Genomic DNA, 15,758 nt, shown 5'->3' on the forward strand with positions numbered 1-15,758 from the left:
AGCAAACATAAGAATAACAAAGTGAAAGCTGCTCAGCTGTTCTACAGATACACTAAGATATTCATATTCCCTGTTGCACACCATTATTCCTTGCAAAACTCTGGAGGTCTTCCAAAGAGTTGAGTTGCTCTTGTGGACAACTAGACACGCACAAGGAAACTGAACTGATTTTGAGGCTTTGCATTTCCAGGCTGCATGAATTCAGAAAGAACACATACCTAGAAAGAAAAAAAGATCCTCTTTTCAAAAAACAAGCTTTCTGGTTTTTATAGGTTTAAATTCTGAGCCTTCTTTCCATCTTTTTAAAGTGCTACAAAGCAAATAAAACTCTTTTTCCACATATAATGGAAAAAATGGAGTTTGAAGTCAGAAGTTAAGAAGCAATTTGAGAATATGCTACATTTTTACACTTCATTTTATGTTCTTAAATGGGATCAGAAACTGCCATGGTGGGTGCCATTCTACAAGGACTAGTTCATGGAAGTCGACAGAATGACTGGGAACTTCAACATGCAACCTCCTTAAGTACAAAGATTTGTCATATAGAATGACTGCTAGTTTGGCCAAAGTCCTATTTAAGATCCTATTTAAGAAGAAGCCAGCATAAAGCATAACAATGTAGCACATTTTCAAATTCCACCTTAACTTTTTAGTTTCACTCACCATTTTGCACCACTCTCACACCTTTTTTTGCCTTTCAATATAAGCATGTATATATACACATATGTATATGATTGACAACTGGAAGATGTGTACCTTATTAAGATCTCAACATTTGATTTATTTAGACATTATCTGATGTACTTACTTTTTATTAGTCATGTCCTGTCCAGAAAGGGGTGCCCCTTTTACAGGAGTGTTCTTCCTACCACATATGTTCCCGAAGCTGTCATATCCAAGCACAAGTCTTTCTGTAGCACCAGCCATCACAGCATAGCCAGTTATAAACATCTGTTGAAATATTTTTTAATGTGAAATCAGGCTAAGATAGCTTTTCCTTCCCATTCAATAAATACTCCTTTTAACCCATGCATTTTTGTCTTGTGGATGCAAACTGTTAAATCTAAAATTCACCCCTCTGCACAAGGCCGGAGCAAGTCATACGGGCAAGTTCAGCTCCATTGCCTCCTTAGAGCTTTCCCTCATCTATTGCTGAAAGTATATGAATTAAGCAGAGTATCACCAGAGAAGAAAGATAGGGGTCCTGATTAAAACAATAGGAAAGCAGTAATAAGGTGCTAAACACTGCCTCTACTGAAGTTCATGTGTGTCACTAGGCAAGGTCACTCAAAGGGTAATTTTTCACATGCCCACTGCTTCTTGTTTTTCAGAGTGGCCTTCAAGGCACACCAGGGCAATATATCTGCTGAAATGTTGAGCCCTTGCAGCTGCTAGTGAATTTAATCAGAGATATATTTTAAACATATAAAGTATAATTAAAATGCAGGTTACCTGAAATTTCAGGAAGATGCATTCTTTAACACATGTGAAAAAACTGAAGAGAGCCACACTAGGGACTTAGGTGACTCTGCACTGATCTTTTAGGCGCCCTGCTGCCAGGTCAAAGCCCCAGCAGATCAGCTCCCTGTAAACCCCAGGGGCAGCTAAGCACCTCCGTTGGCCAAGTAGCAGCAACCCTTAGTCAATATAAGACATTCTGCCTTGGAATGCAGCTTAAACACAGCTCCTGGCTGTGCCCCCTCCCAGCTTCTTGCGCACCTGACAGAGCATGGGAAGCTGAGAAGTCCTTGACTAGTGTAAGCATTACTTGGCAACAACTAAAAACATCAGTGTGCTATCAACATTATTCTCATACTAAATCCAAAACACAGCACTATACCAGCTACTGGAAAGAAAATTAACTCTATCCCAGCCGAAACTTGGATAATCCTGCTCATGTACGCCATGAGGGCCAAAACACCACTTGAAAAGAACCTTTTAAAGTGCCAAGAAGCAGCAATTCTTCTTCTGGGAGGCTGGTGAAGTCCTGAGCACTACTTTACCCTAAGGCTTATTTACAGCACTCCAGCTATGGAAGAACTCAGTATTCAATCATCTCCTCTGTCCCATGGGGTCTAAACCACATTTCACACACACCAAGGACAATACGCTAAGCTCCATGGCTACATGCCAACTGCAGGCAGCAGCAAGACTTCTCAGTCCCACATTAACCACTACTACTTTGCATGGATCTTGTTGAATATCAGCTGTGCTGGAGACAGATTGCACAGATCAGATCCAGCACAACTGCTTTCTTACGTAAGGTTTAGAGCCTTTATCTGTTATTCTACTTTTAACACTTGTGACTAAAGATGGGATCCGGGCAAAAACTGAGTCTCATACACAAACATGTAAGTACGTGCTTCCTTAGTCCCCAATGTAGTCTCATTTTTGCTCATATGTTTGCAGTCTAACTAGTTAAATAATGTTTTTAAAAAATTATGACTGCATGTTAATGCCATCTTGTATGGAGATCTTTGTAGAGACTCCACCATTAAAGCTGACATACTACTTGTGTATGTGGTATTTGTTACAGTAACAAAATATTTTCAGATCCAGTTTATTTACATAGCAAATATTTGTTAATAATTAAATTGTTCTCAGAAGAAAAAGGAGAAATGAGCTGGCATTGTAACTCAACCTGAAATACACTTTCAGAAAAATTCCAGCATTCCTTCTAAAGATGGACACTACAGGTCCATCACCAACAGTATGGCAAACACTGTGTGCATGTGAATTATTTTTTTTTAAGTGCAGAATGCTAGATACAAGCCACAAATATTGTTAAGAAATACATGGCTGTATGACTGCTGGAGGGGTGTGTCTATACATGCCAGTGATACACACTTCCACAGAGTTACTAACATGGTTTCAATTTTTTTTCACAATATGAACAAATCAGTGTCACCAAATTTTTTTTAATCTTTTAAAAATAAGATCAAACGGAAGAAAACAAATACATGTATGCAATAAGCTATTTCACAGAAACTGAGCAATGAAAACAGTGAGAGAAAACAAACAAAAATCCTAAATCCTCACCATTTGACAGGTTTAATTTTTGGCATTCCCTCCACTGATCAAAGCGCTAAGCATAAGACAGCATGTAAAAAACCCTATCCTGTTCACAAAGTTCAGCTTCAGCTTATGCAGTATTCAAAACATGTATATTCTTCTGCATTAGCTTCCATTAAAAGAGTTATTAGGAATTGAATTGAAAACTGATTAATAGTGTGTTCATGAGAATCATGAGTAGCCTCAGTTATATGCTGAAAAAAACATTCATACTTAAGAAAGACAAAGCCTGTTCCCAAAAGCTTGCATGCTGTTCTAAGCACAGGACAGATAGTGACTTGGTACAACATCAGACGGATGTGTTGCAAGATAACAAGACTACAATGAATGAGAGAAGTAGAAATAAGAGCCCAGTCAGAGCCTGGACTAATTTACAAAAAAGCGAATTCTAAATAACTCAGCCCTGTGTATACATGGTATCTAAAGAATACGGGCAGAATTTAAAAGTGTAACAGACACTGTAATAAAGCACTGCACTGCCACAAAGGTCAGTTCTGTCCCAGTGCAATCCTGGGACCCTAAAACCTGTGCCCATGATAATTTCAGTTTAGTTTTAGTATACCACTGTGCAGAACCTCATTTACTTTGGATCTGATTTTTCTTTCAGAAAAAAACATGCTTACCAAACCAGCCCAGAAAAGAAAGAAGAGGAGCAACCAGAGAGTGTCTGTGCACTTTCTGTAAACGACTGGTCTCCACTCCCTTAGTTCATAAACACTATCTCCAGAGTCCTAAAGTGAAACAAAGAAAGAAAAGGAAAAAAAGAAACGAACAAACTTCCTGTGAAATTAAAATAAAGTTTCAAACGTCCGAGATTTCTGAAAGAGCATAACCTTGCGCTTAAAATGCCAAACACCTCGTAGCTCTCCGCCCGCAACAGCTGCGCAGCTCGCCCATAGCGAGGTGCGCTGCCGCCGCGCCGCGCCGCACCCCACCCCACCCCGCGCCCGCCGCCCGCCCGCAGCCCCGCACCGCCCGGGGCAGGCCTGGCCCCGGCCGCACGCAGCCCGCTGCACCGCCGCGGGCCCAGCTTTCTCTCCGCCCCCCCCCCCGCTGCCCCGGCACCGCGGCGGCCCGGCGCTCACCTGCTGCCGGCCCCCGCGCCGCTCCATGCTCCCGCCCGCGGGGCAGTGCCGGGCCGGGCCGCGCCGCCGGGCTGCGCGGAGGCGGCAGGCGGGCCTGGGGCGCAGCCGGCTCGGCGACCGCGGCGGGGCCACGCTCGCTAGGGGACGGCACCAGCGCCCGCCGTGCGCGCCGCGGGGCCGGGCCCGCCCGGGAGGAGCGCCCCGGCCGGGCGGTGGCACCGCCGGCAGCTCCTCCTGCCGCTGTGGCCGGGCGCTGCCAGCCCCGTCCCGAGCGCTGCTCCCGGGGCCGCACGGCGGGCGGGCCGCGGTCCCGCAGGGCAGCGGCGTTTGCGAGAGGAAACAGCATTTCTCTCCCCGAAGCTCGAGCGCCGGCGGCCGGGCGGGCCCGGGGACGGCAGGCGCCCCGCGGAAGCGCGGGCGGAGCTCGCCTGCCCTGCGTTCGCACGATTCATTTCCCTGGACGGTCGGACGGGTTGCTTCGGCTGGGCCAAGCAGCGCTCGGGGACAGCTGTCCCCGGCCGGCAGTGCGGGCGACGGGACGGACCCCGGGCGGCCCCTCCGCTCCCGGGGCAGGGGGGACGCCGAGGGGCTCCCCGAGCTCGGCGGGCGGGGGCCCTCCTCCCCGCGGGGCAGGGGGCTGGGGGCAGCGCCCACAGAGGGGGACGGGGTGAGCCTGCAGTTCGCTCACAGCCGCAAGTTTACGAGTGGGCACTGGCCAGAGTGGGAGGTTTATTTTTCACCATTGCTTAGTTTTGTATGGGAATAACTGTAGATTGTTACTGCCAGTACAAAATGGGGGCTGGTTCCTTGCGTAAAGCCAACTGATACCGATACCCGTTTGGCTATTCTGCGTTATCAATACGCAGTCAGTCATAGCCCTTTTCAGCTTTTGTTTGCTTGTTTTTGTTTCTTTGTTGCTTGTACATTTACATTACACCGACATGTTATGTTAGACCGTAATTCCCTCTCATGGATGCCCATATGAATTATGCATGCACAGGAATAACCACACTGAATTAGATCAGTGCTTGTAACCTGAATGACCAATGAACGCAGAAATCATTAGCCACTTTTAATAACCTCTTTTTGCAGTGCTGTCCCTGTTTTTTTATTTATATGTTCACTAAGTTCAGCTCAATAATCTAGAGAAAATTAACATTACAAATTGAAAAGATATTAAAAGTACGTTTTTGTTCCCTTCCTGACAGTCAATGGAAAAAATGTCCTCTTTAGGAAGTAATACAACATCTGCAACTGCAATAAAATTGAATTAAATTGAAGCTATTTTGGAAAGATGTTTAAGAATTGGTCCATCTTGTACAGGAGACAGAGCGTTAGGCTGGTTTTGCTTAGAAAAAACAACTTATTCCAGTTCTCAAGTGAAAATGCAGAATGAAACTTTGGTGACAAACTAGCATAGATGGAAGTAAATTGGTAATATCAGAAACTAAGATTTTTAAAAAAGAATGAATCTCTGCCCCAGAGCATTTCAGAGTCCTTCTAAGCTAACTGGAAATAAATAACATTTTTCGAAAAAGTTAACTTGTGCAATGTTTCTGAAATTGACTTTTTAACTGATTTAACAGAGCTCGGTACAATTCTGATCTAAATTTACCTCCCCTCGGCCCAAGAAGTGGTTCTGAGAAAACATGACAGGAAAGATTTCTAAAAACTCTGTGTCTTACAAAGGATTTATTAAACCATTTAGTTTCCAGCCAACTCACAGCTCTTGTCTTTATCAGCATTGCACCTTTTAATGCTCACTATTCATCAATTTGTTGAGAGTTTTCATAATTTGTGTGAAATTTAGAAAAAAAATGTAAAATTCAATACATGTTGCAAAAGTAGTTTTGTGTCTGTAGAACCTAAACAGAGAAAATAACTTTTCCTTCACTTTGCTCTATTGCACTTTAAAAATATGTAAAAAAAGTCATTTTCCCTTGAAATACAAATGTGAAATTTCATGTGAAACAACTTTTTTCCATAAGAGGTTTAGTATTTTGATTGTATCAAGAAAAACAACCAAAATTATTAATAACTTTTAACCTAGACACAAAGAATAGCCTCATTATCTGATTAAGAAAAATCATTCTAAAAGAACAATGCCAATGATGAAGGCTATTACAATTTGATGGCTTTCTGTCATCCCATGCTAATATTAGCTTTCATTGTTGATCTGGCCCTTTTTGAATGATTCTCCTTAAGCTTTGTGTTACATTCTTATTGTGAATAAAAGAAAACAGCAAGTGGAACAAATATTTTTAATAAAATCCGGATTCCAAGCAACTGAAGTTCATGGAAAAACACTGGAATCAGGAGTAAGCCCTGCTTTTACCGAGCAATATCAATCATAATTCTTGTATTCCTTCTATCAGCGTAGGAAAAGTTATGATAGCAAATACTACTTGATTTGCTACTTTATAGCAAATAACTCCGGATTAGAATAGGATATTTTTTAAAATTGTAAATTAAATATTTTAATTATAGTAGGGTTTTTTTCTGAATTTCAAACATGATCAAATAAAACCTTTATTCTATTTATTACTAGATGCGTAATTTTATCCTTTGTCACTAGGTGGTGCTCTGCTCCTTGTTTAGAGTTACAACATCCCATTTCGGATTGGTGAGAGGAGGCTTATGCTATGGTCAGCCAGTACTCACAAATGAGCATTTTCAGATTACAGTTGAAGAGAATACCAGGAAGCAAGGCTCAGATCGAATAGGGGATTTAAACATCCACACCCAAAATGTAATACCCAAACATCTTTCTTGTTATTTGTCCAGTCCTGGAAGTGCCCAAATTGCCAAGATCCACTAACGATTTTAAACTTTGTCTTACCACTTTCACAGGAAAGAGCCTGGTTCTGCAGCTGAATAGTTCAAGCACTCAGTGGGCAGTAGGGAGTTTTAGAATTGACGTTTTGTAGGGTTGATCCAGTTTAACCTGAAATAGAAATGAGATAAAAGAGAGTTCTGGAAAAAGAGTATTGGATTACAGAAGCGTTCCTTTTATGAGAGCACTAATGACTTGGCCAGAGAGGTACACTGGCTTGTGCTCTCTCTCTCTGGTGAGAAGCCCAGGCTGGAGGCTTTTGTCTCAATCCCCTGGTCTACATGCACAAGATGCTGACTTTATAATATGCTTCATCTAAGTCTTGTATCCAACTACAGCTACTTTCCTGGGAGATTAGTATGATGAGGGTCCACATTCACTTATGAGTCTTCACTGCTCTCTTGAGTATGTAATGTTTCTTGTAAAGGCAAAAAAAATTATTTAAAATCCTGGAGTACCCAGGAACTCACAGTGATTTAATTGTGAATTAAGACAGTAACCATTCAACCTGCTTGGTGTGTTGTGGTGGAGCAACCACAGGAAGGGAGATTAACATTCACATTTTCAAGACTGCTTGTAGTTTTTAAGAGCTTTTTTTACATGTTACCCATCTTCAGATATGTTTATCAGCAACAGAAATACTGCAACAATGAAAACTCATGGGTATTTTTCTTGGCTTTGATTCAAGGGTTTTTCACAAAGTCACCCAGAATATATAGAAGAAAACCAGACATAAACTCAAGCTTCCTGACTCCAAGTCTCTGCTTTAATCACAAAGTTCTTATTATTTCTTATGAGTGTGGTGTTCATTCACAGAGAATGAATCCTGGTGTTGCCTGCACTTAAGGCTCAACTTTCTTACCAAGAAACTTATGTGGTTAAAACTGGGGCAGGAATGTGGGTTGGGAGAGGAAGGTCTTAAATGAAAGCATGACAGTTCGTTGCTAGACTGGTTAAGTGAGATGATTACCCCTATCTGTATCCCCTTCTGGGTCAGAAAAGGAACAGAGACCAAATACTTTAATAGCAGGACACAGCAACTGAGAAAGTCAATCTAAAAGCAAATATTTTCTGCCTAATTAGAGAAGGTGCAGCTAAGCATAATTTCCATTACTTTCAAATGATCTTGCTCATGTGCAGTAGTTTAGCAAGCAGGCACTATTCTCCATATGTAGCTATGTTGCCTGGAATATCCTGAATTGAAACACCCAGAGACTGAACAAAATGCCACCTATTATGTTCAGGCTGCTAGTCAGGTTTTCTGACAATTTCCACTCTAAGACCTGGTATTTATGACCTTGCCTCACTTGAATAACTCAGTCTGAAATTTCTCATGGCAGGTGCTGAATATTTTTGGACAACTTCCGCACAAATTATTCAGTCATTTCTAAGAATGAAATTAGAGAAGCAGACATTATGGTATTCCCTTTTTGGGTAGTAGTAAAGAAATTCTTATACATGATGTGGATCAGAGATTTTTAACAGACAAGGAGAAAGAAGTGCTTTCTGCTTTTTCTCATGTCTGAGAAATTTCATCCACATTTGCCCAAATCACTTTGGTAAATTACAGTGTATACCAGATCAACTTGCTGAGCTTCATAGCTAAGGAATCTGAAGACTGTGTCTGCATGGTGTACTCCTGAGCCTGCCTGAGACAGTTTGGACTACCCTGAAATGTGCTTCTGACCTGCCACATGCTTTCACTGTTTTGCTTGTGCCTCAGTGATTGTCCTGATGGTGGCCAGGCAAAATGGACAAAGAAGGACCCTGAGATGAATGTAAAGAAAAACAAAGGGAGAAATGGCTATTGCTGTTAAACAGCTTCTTTGAGTTGATAAGGAATACCTTGGTTAATAAGCAAAGCAGGGCCTAGGAGCTCTCTGAGAACTATTAGGGGATTCATAAAGGTCAGTATCAGGAAGGGTCATTAAAGTATTTAACTTAGTGCTGTACCAAGTGGGCCATTATGCCTGTGTTGAGCCACAGTAACTGTGACTGACCGAAAGTTAGGACTGGCTCAGCAAAGACACTAGAAACAGAAGTCTTAAAGGAAAATGGAAGACTACAACAGTCGGGGAATGGCAGCCAGGGAGGGGGCGTGGACAGAGGACTGGCTGGCAAGGGACAGCATGCAGGACTGGAGGGAAGGGTAGGACTGGGTGTGAATGAGGCTGAGAGCCAGGAGGAGATGGCTGCAAAAGGGAGGTGAAGACTGAACAAAGAAGGAACTTGAGAGCTGAGGGAGGTCAGGATTGGTATACGGAGATATACAACTGGACAAGGAAGAAGAAGGTAGATCAGAGAAGCATGAAAGCTATGTGGGGATTAAACAAGCAATAGTGCAAGTCCTGAAGGTACATAAAAGATTAAGACTGTGGGGAATGAGCAAAGGAATACGGGTCTGCTACCACTCCCTTTCACACCCAGAGTATCACCTTTCCTCTGCTGTCAGCAAACATCCACAATGCTGACTTGAAAGTGCCCTGTCACACTCTGGCCTGACTAACAACTCAAATCACCTTACCAGGTTTCTGATCAAGCTGCTAGTACTGTCAGTTACTCCACTGGATCAACTGGCAGAGGTCTGTCCTACCTATCTAGGGAATCCAATCCTTTTGATGGCTTGAGTTAGTGTCTTTATGATGCTTCATGTTAGCTTTTCTGTTTTCTCATATAGAAAATCCCATCTAGAAAATCATCTAGAAAATCCAGTGGTAAATATTGGTAATATATTTACCACTGGAAAGCTAATTACTCTGTTATCCATATAATCATGAAAATGCACAAAAGATATAATAAAAATATTTTTTTCTAGTAATTTGATGATTTTCAAGATGCTCCGCTTTTCAGCCTTGAAAGTCACTTGAATTTAACAAGTTAATAACCAATTAATAAGCCACTTATTTCCAGCTTCCAGTGAACAACAATCCCACCTTCTTGTGGGTATCTCCAATGCATTGAGGAGCTCTATTTTTATTTCAGAATATTGATTATTGAGTAGATCATCCAGGGATCTGGAAGAATAGAGTGTGTACATCTTATAGCCCAGCTTTAGCTTACTACTACTTATATAGTTTACTTACTACTTATATAGCTTTAGCTTACTACTGCTAACGACCACTCCTCCTGTGATTTACCAGCCATATGAATCATTCAAGGAAGGAGTATAATGCCACAAAGTTAATTTTTTTCACTTTCCACACGAGCAAGCAGAGATCTGCACAAAGAGCCCTTTCATCCCCGTCCATACACAAGCTAGAGTACAGTCTGACCCTAGGAAAGTGTTTTGAGTGTGTCTGCTGAGCTGAATCTGATAATAAACTTTAGAGCTGACTCATTTCAAAGTTTCAGAACAGAGCAAGAGGATCAGTGTTTCAGGATTACATGGTACTTTATATACCAACCCAGACAAGAAACAGCACTAGAGCTGTAGCTTTGTGGAATGTCAGAATTACAATGTACTTAGTGTTCTGACTGGTAAACGGCATAGGTAGCATAAGATGAAAGAGCTTGAATTGGAACTACTTCTGTTGTTCTGGACTGTTAATGTCCCTTGCCAGTCCAAAGAGTAGACATACCAGTACATCTGAGTGCATCAATACAGGGAACAGAGAAGTAATTGTATTGCTCTTCACAACACCCCCAAAAAAGCCAGGGAAGGGAATTGCTTGAGTTTCAGAGAAATTGAAAAGTGAAAGATGTGGATTTGTAAGGTTAGAGAAGGCTGGCTTGTTCTGTAAATTATGTAAATGGAAGGAAGGACAGAAGGCATTCTCGAGAGCATCAAAGAAAATAGAATAACCTAGGATAAACCCAAATCAAACAGGCAGCTAGCAAAAGGCATCAAGCTGGACCACACCGGGTCTATAGAAATATCTGTGCCCTACACAGTCAGGTCTAGTTCTGAATGAAAAGGATGAGAGGTTTTCATTAATTGGGTGGAGACCAGAGCAGTGTGGTTTTTACCAACACTGAGATAAGCAACAGATTCATTACAAGGACTAGAGGGAAGTCTTTTGTGCCAGCACAAAATCCTTCAGTGACAGTTTAGTTCTTGTAAGGACAATTCATATTAATGGATTCAGCTACTGAATGTTTGCCAACAAAAAATAATCATGCCGAATCCAGACAGACAGCTTGGACTGTAGGCTTGACATTAGGCCCTTTTAGAAGTGCTGCGTCTGCACAAGGAGCTGCTGCTTCTGCCGCAGATTTCCCCACATGATGTCACTCTCGGGCAGTTTTGCCAGCCCTGATCTTTGCCTACAGCAGAAGGGTTATGAACTCCAGCTGGCAAGCCCATATACAGAGCATCACTTTGTTTACAGTATCTTCTATGTGGTTTAAGTGCAATTTTGTTGTTGCTTTTAGTTTTAGACATTCTGGGCACTGCTTTTCACTGTCCCTCTAGTGACTACCTAAGACTAATTTCATGGATTTATTGTGTCTAGATTTTTATTGTACAGAGGTTTAAAAGCACGTACAAGTCTATCTGTATTTTATAGCTGTCTTTTTAAAACAAAACCTGTTATTGTATAGTGAGGCTTGTACAGCAGCATATATTTTCCTGTTTTTTCTTCTTACAAACAACACAGTTTTTATAGAGAGAAGGCATTAGACCGTCTAGTCTATTCAAACCTAGTGCTCACAACCACACCACAGGCAGCCAGCAGAGAATCTGCTCAAGTTATTAGGCTATTGTAGACTTCATTGTTTTCACTGCACAGTGTGGCCTATTACTGAAATTACTATAGATAAGAATAATCATTACTTTAGTCAGGAGTTCCAGGATGAGGCTTTTCATGTGTAATCATGTGTTTCTGCATAATTTTACAAAACTGGACAAGATCCAAAGTTCCACTGCAATGCACATTAAAAAGACTCAAAGACATGGCATTTTCATTGCTTGAAAAGAGAATATTGAACTTCCTGCTTTGGTCAGCCTGGTAATAGCAGGAGGAAAGGTGACTATCTATTTGCTCAGTGCCAATAGGCTCCCCTGCCAAAGAGCTGACAATCTGCTCTATAAACACTGATGTTTGAACAGCAAGTTTAAAAAACCTGTATGTGGCTAGTCATGGTGAGTCAGATAATGGCCCACAAGATGTCTATTATTTATCTGACCTATTCTTTATACTACCTTTGGTTTACCTTCATGTTTTCAGAGACTTCTCATAAATTACCTGCTCGATTAAAGTTTCACCTTAATTACTCATGAGAAGAAAATCAACAGTGAGTGGAATGCAGCTGTGGAACCAGCAGTCAGTGGCAGTATTACAGAATATGCGGTGGCATGCATTACATAAACAGTTTATTCATCGTCATTAAAGTTATACTGCATCAGCACCAAGGCCACATTGAGAAACTCTCTCAGATGAGTAGCTCTAACTCATAGGACTTCTGTAGTCATCATTATAGGCACAGCTATTTACAGGATAAGAGTCCAATAGCTGAAATATTTCTAACAACAGTGGTCCAGTTCTGCAAGCCCTAATTAAATGTTGAATGGCTAGAGAAATAATTCCAACTCTAGTAAGAATTCCTGGGATCCAACATTATATGCTACTGTTTCAGAGAGAGGAACCCTGAAATCTGAAGTCTTTTCCATGACATTTTAATTTTCCCCATTATCCAAAAAGATATAGAATATTGTTAAATGTTAGCAGACTCGCTCATAAGATCTTATCCTGCATATACACATGAAGTTCAGCTAGTTAGAGCAGCTGGATTCTAAAAAGAGAAGGCTCACAGCTCCATGTTATTGGCCAGCCCTACTTTGTTTCAGGGCTCCATCTATTTGCCTCCCGGTACTTCAGGTATCAATATATAGTTTCATACAATATTTAATCACTTTGTGTCAATGTTTCCATTGATCATTTAAAGTGAAAGAATAAAGAGTTTTCCTGTTATAGCAGTAAGATCAATATTCACTAATTTTGTAGTATTGTCACTAAAGTTAATTTTGTTCCATTTCTAAGATTAGATTTAAGGACTGCATTCTTCTGAGACTTCTTTTAAAGTAATAACACTGCTTCTGTAATAACAACTCATCACTCTGGTCATAATGCTTATTACAGAATCCTAATGCAGCTTATAAGCAATGTTATTTTGTAAAATGTTTTTGTGGTAGGTAAAATGATATACAGTATTACTTTTGTAGCAGACATTGAGACCTATGTGAAGAAAAATGTACATAAATGTCTAGATATTGTTGCAGTATTGATTTATTTTAATCTTTGCACAATAAACCAAGGAGTGTTGCTCATCTGTTGTGATTAAACAACAGAAAAACAGTATTCCTAGTCCATCACATTATTGGTAAAGTTATGGGATAGCTACTGCACTTTGATAATATTCACACAATAAAAAAGAGTTATCCTTCTACTAGCTGTTCCTACAAGAGCTACATTTTTCCTAATAACTGTGTATCATTACAGTGGAGTAAACTATTAGGTAATGTATGATACAAAAACACTCGATGGAAGGTAAAAATATTTTCTTTGAGCAGCTATTTGAGGAAACAACATTTTGCAGCAATCACTTCATGTTTAATAATGGAAAGATACTTTGAAAAGAGGATGTTGACCCTCTTTCTAGTGACTAAAATTTGAAGTAGTCTGAGCAATGGCAGTATAATAGTTTCCTGTCCACGTAACATGTTTGCACAACATAATGTTGCTGATAATGCTAACTAGTAAAGTGTATAACAGCCAAAGGATGTGCATGTGTCTGGGAATTCCCATGGTCCTTCCTGTGTACCAGTAAAGGGTACTTGTGAGAATAAAACAAAACTAACATCTATGGGCTAATCATGCAAACTCTTATTCATACAGTTTGCCACTCTTCACCCTGTTGACCTGTGAACTTTACACTTCAAATTTCCAAATTGAAATAGTCAATTATGTAGCTAGTAGTAATCCAGCTTTCTGTCAACACTTGGCTCAGAAAATAAATAACATGCCATAACAAAAACAATTTTAAATTTGATTCTATTTTGTGTATGTAACTGTTCTAGGGGAGTTAGAGGCAAAAGGTGATTCTGCTCTGTCTTTGGCTTTTCTTTGAATCCATAGAAACACGTACGTCAGGTAGTGGTCTAGCTGCTATTGCTGAAAGCGGAGTACTTTGAACCACACCAGGACAAACCAGCAACTTGCACTCACAGCGTGCTCCCATATGATTATTTGTTTGTAATAATTTGCTTGCTCATTCTTGCAGGAAAAATTTGCCTATGATTGGGGTTATATGTAGGGATCTGGCCTTTAGATAGTTTCTCCCTTCTTCTGTGCCTCACTCACTGCTGTCAAGCAAGTATCTTCACCTCTCCGTGCCTCAGTCCTGCCTCTTGCTTGGTAAACTGGGAGCAGCTGTGTTCATCTAGCATACTCTCATAAAGCGCTCTCAGATCTATGTATAAAAAGCAAGCTATCTTTGCCACAAATGGCTTTGTTTATTATATTAATCTGATTATGGTCTGCTATGGACCATATTCAGTGTAAGGAGAAAAATATGTATATTGCATATAAGTTATAACTTTGATACTACTCATATAACAAGATTGTTGAAGTTCTAAAAATAGTGGCCAGTGTACATCAGTTTTCCTATTTCCAGCTAATTTATTTTAAAAAATTCAAATATTCGATTTTGTACTAGGAAAATAGGCATCGAAACCAAATATATTTATTTTAGATAATGTAATCTGAATAAAAACATTCAACTGTGATATGTTTCCCCCAGGAATCAGCTATCTGCAAAGAAGCTTCAACATTCACATCACTGGGAGTCACAGCTGGAGCCAAATTTCCTTGAATTTTTTTAAAAATTATTAATAAAACCAATAGTTTGTTATGCAATCTCTCCACAGAACAATGCAGTTTCCATTCTCACTAAGACACAGTCCCAGAGAAGTATATATTGTATGTGTATCTGATGCTTCAAAAAGGACAATAGCTATAACTCAAAGAATTTAACATGTGTGGTCTGCATTACTTACCACCCTTCTGCTAAGAGGGTTATGAAACAAATGCTGGGGTCCAAAGTAGACAGTGTTTCAGCCATTGTTTAACAATGCACGTCATGGGTGTAGCCTGTTAAATGGCACCTGATCAGACCTGTGGGAAGTAGCTGCCAGTTTTTCAATGCATATTAACAAGCTGTACTCCATGTTTCAGTTCTTATTACTGTGGAATGCCCTAAAGCCTTTGTTTAAAATTAACAGCATGAAGATACTTGTTTTTCAAACATGGTAAGCTGCGAGTATGGACAAGGCAGTGTGTTTCTTCGTATCTTATTTTTAAAGCTCTTCTGTTAATATGTTTGTAAATCAAGTCACTAGTCATGTCCTTCATGTTGCAGCTTGCTTTTCAGGCTTTTCCATGAGAACAATGCTGGTACTTCAGTATTCTAGAACACTTCAGATTTCTGGAAGTATTTGTAATTTTGATAACTGGAAGGAAGTTCCTTATTACTCATACTCATGTTTGTTGCAAGTTTTTGTAATTTAGAAATCCTCGTGTGCAAATCTCACTTCCTTCCCTCTAGTGATCAGTGAAGTAGCTTTTTAATATTGGCTGAAGAGTTTTATTTTTCATGCAGTTGTCCGTTCTTCTTTAGATTCAGTTACTATATATCATGTGGCAAACAGTGCTAGGTGTAATACAGAAAACAAAACAACTGATACCTCAAAAGCTCCAACATCAGAAGCAAAAGCTTCTGCAACAGAAAAATTAAGGAGAGGGAGAGGAGAGATGTGCCTCAGGACAATGATC

General features: G+C 40.4%; 1 protein-coding gene across 2 annotated transcripts in view; it reads right to left on the reverse strand.

The window, feature by feature from the left end:
* Positions 1-4,580, reverse strand: part of SLC44A3 (solute carrier family 44 member 3) — a 42,821-nt gene extending 38,241 nt beyond the window's left edge. Inside the window, exons 1-4 of one of the 2 annotated variants that reach the window (XM_075508326.1) lie at positions 4,158-4,580; positions 3,696-3,803; positions 809-951; positions 82-218 (exon numbers count right to left, since the gene is read on the reverse strand). In XM_075508326.1, the coding sequence (XP_075364441.1) occupies positions 82-218; positions 809-951; positions 3,696-3,803; positions 4,158-4,184 (415 nt within the window). In that variant the 5' untranslated portion in view covers positions 4,185-4,580. The remainder of the gene's footprint in view (positions 1-81; positions 219-808; positions 952-3,695; positions 3,804-4,157) is intronic. The other variant, XM_075508325.1, reaches the window with a different exon arrangement.
* Between the last annotated feature and the right edge of the window lie 11,178 nt (positions 4,581-15,758).

This window comes from Mycteria americana, chromosome 7 (genome assembly GCF_035582795.1).
Source record: "Mycteria americana isolate JAX WOST 10 ecotype Jacksonville Zoo and Gardens chromosome 7, USCA_MyAme_1.0, whole genome shotgun sequence".
Lineage (NCBI taxonomy): Eukaryota > Metazoa > Chordata > Aves > Ciconiiformes > Ciconiidae > Mycteria > Mycteria americana.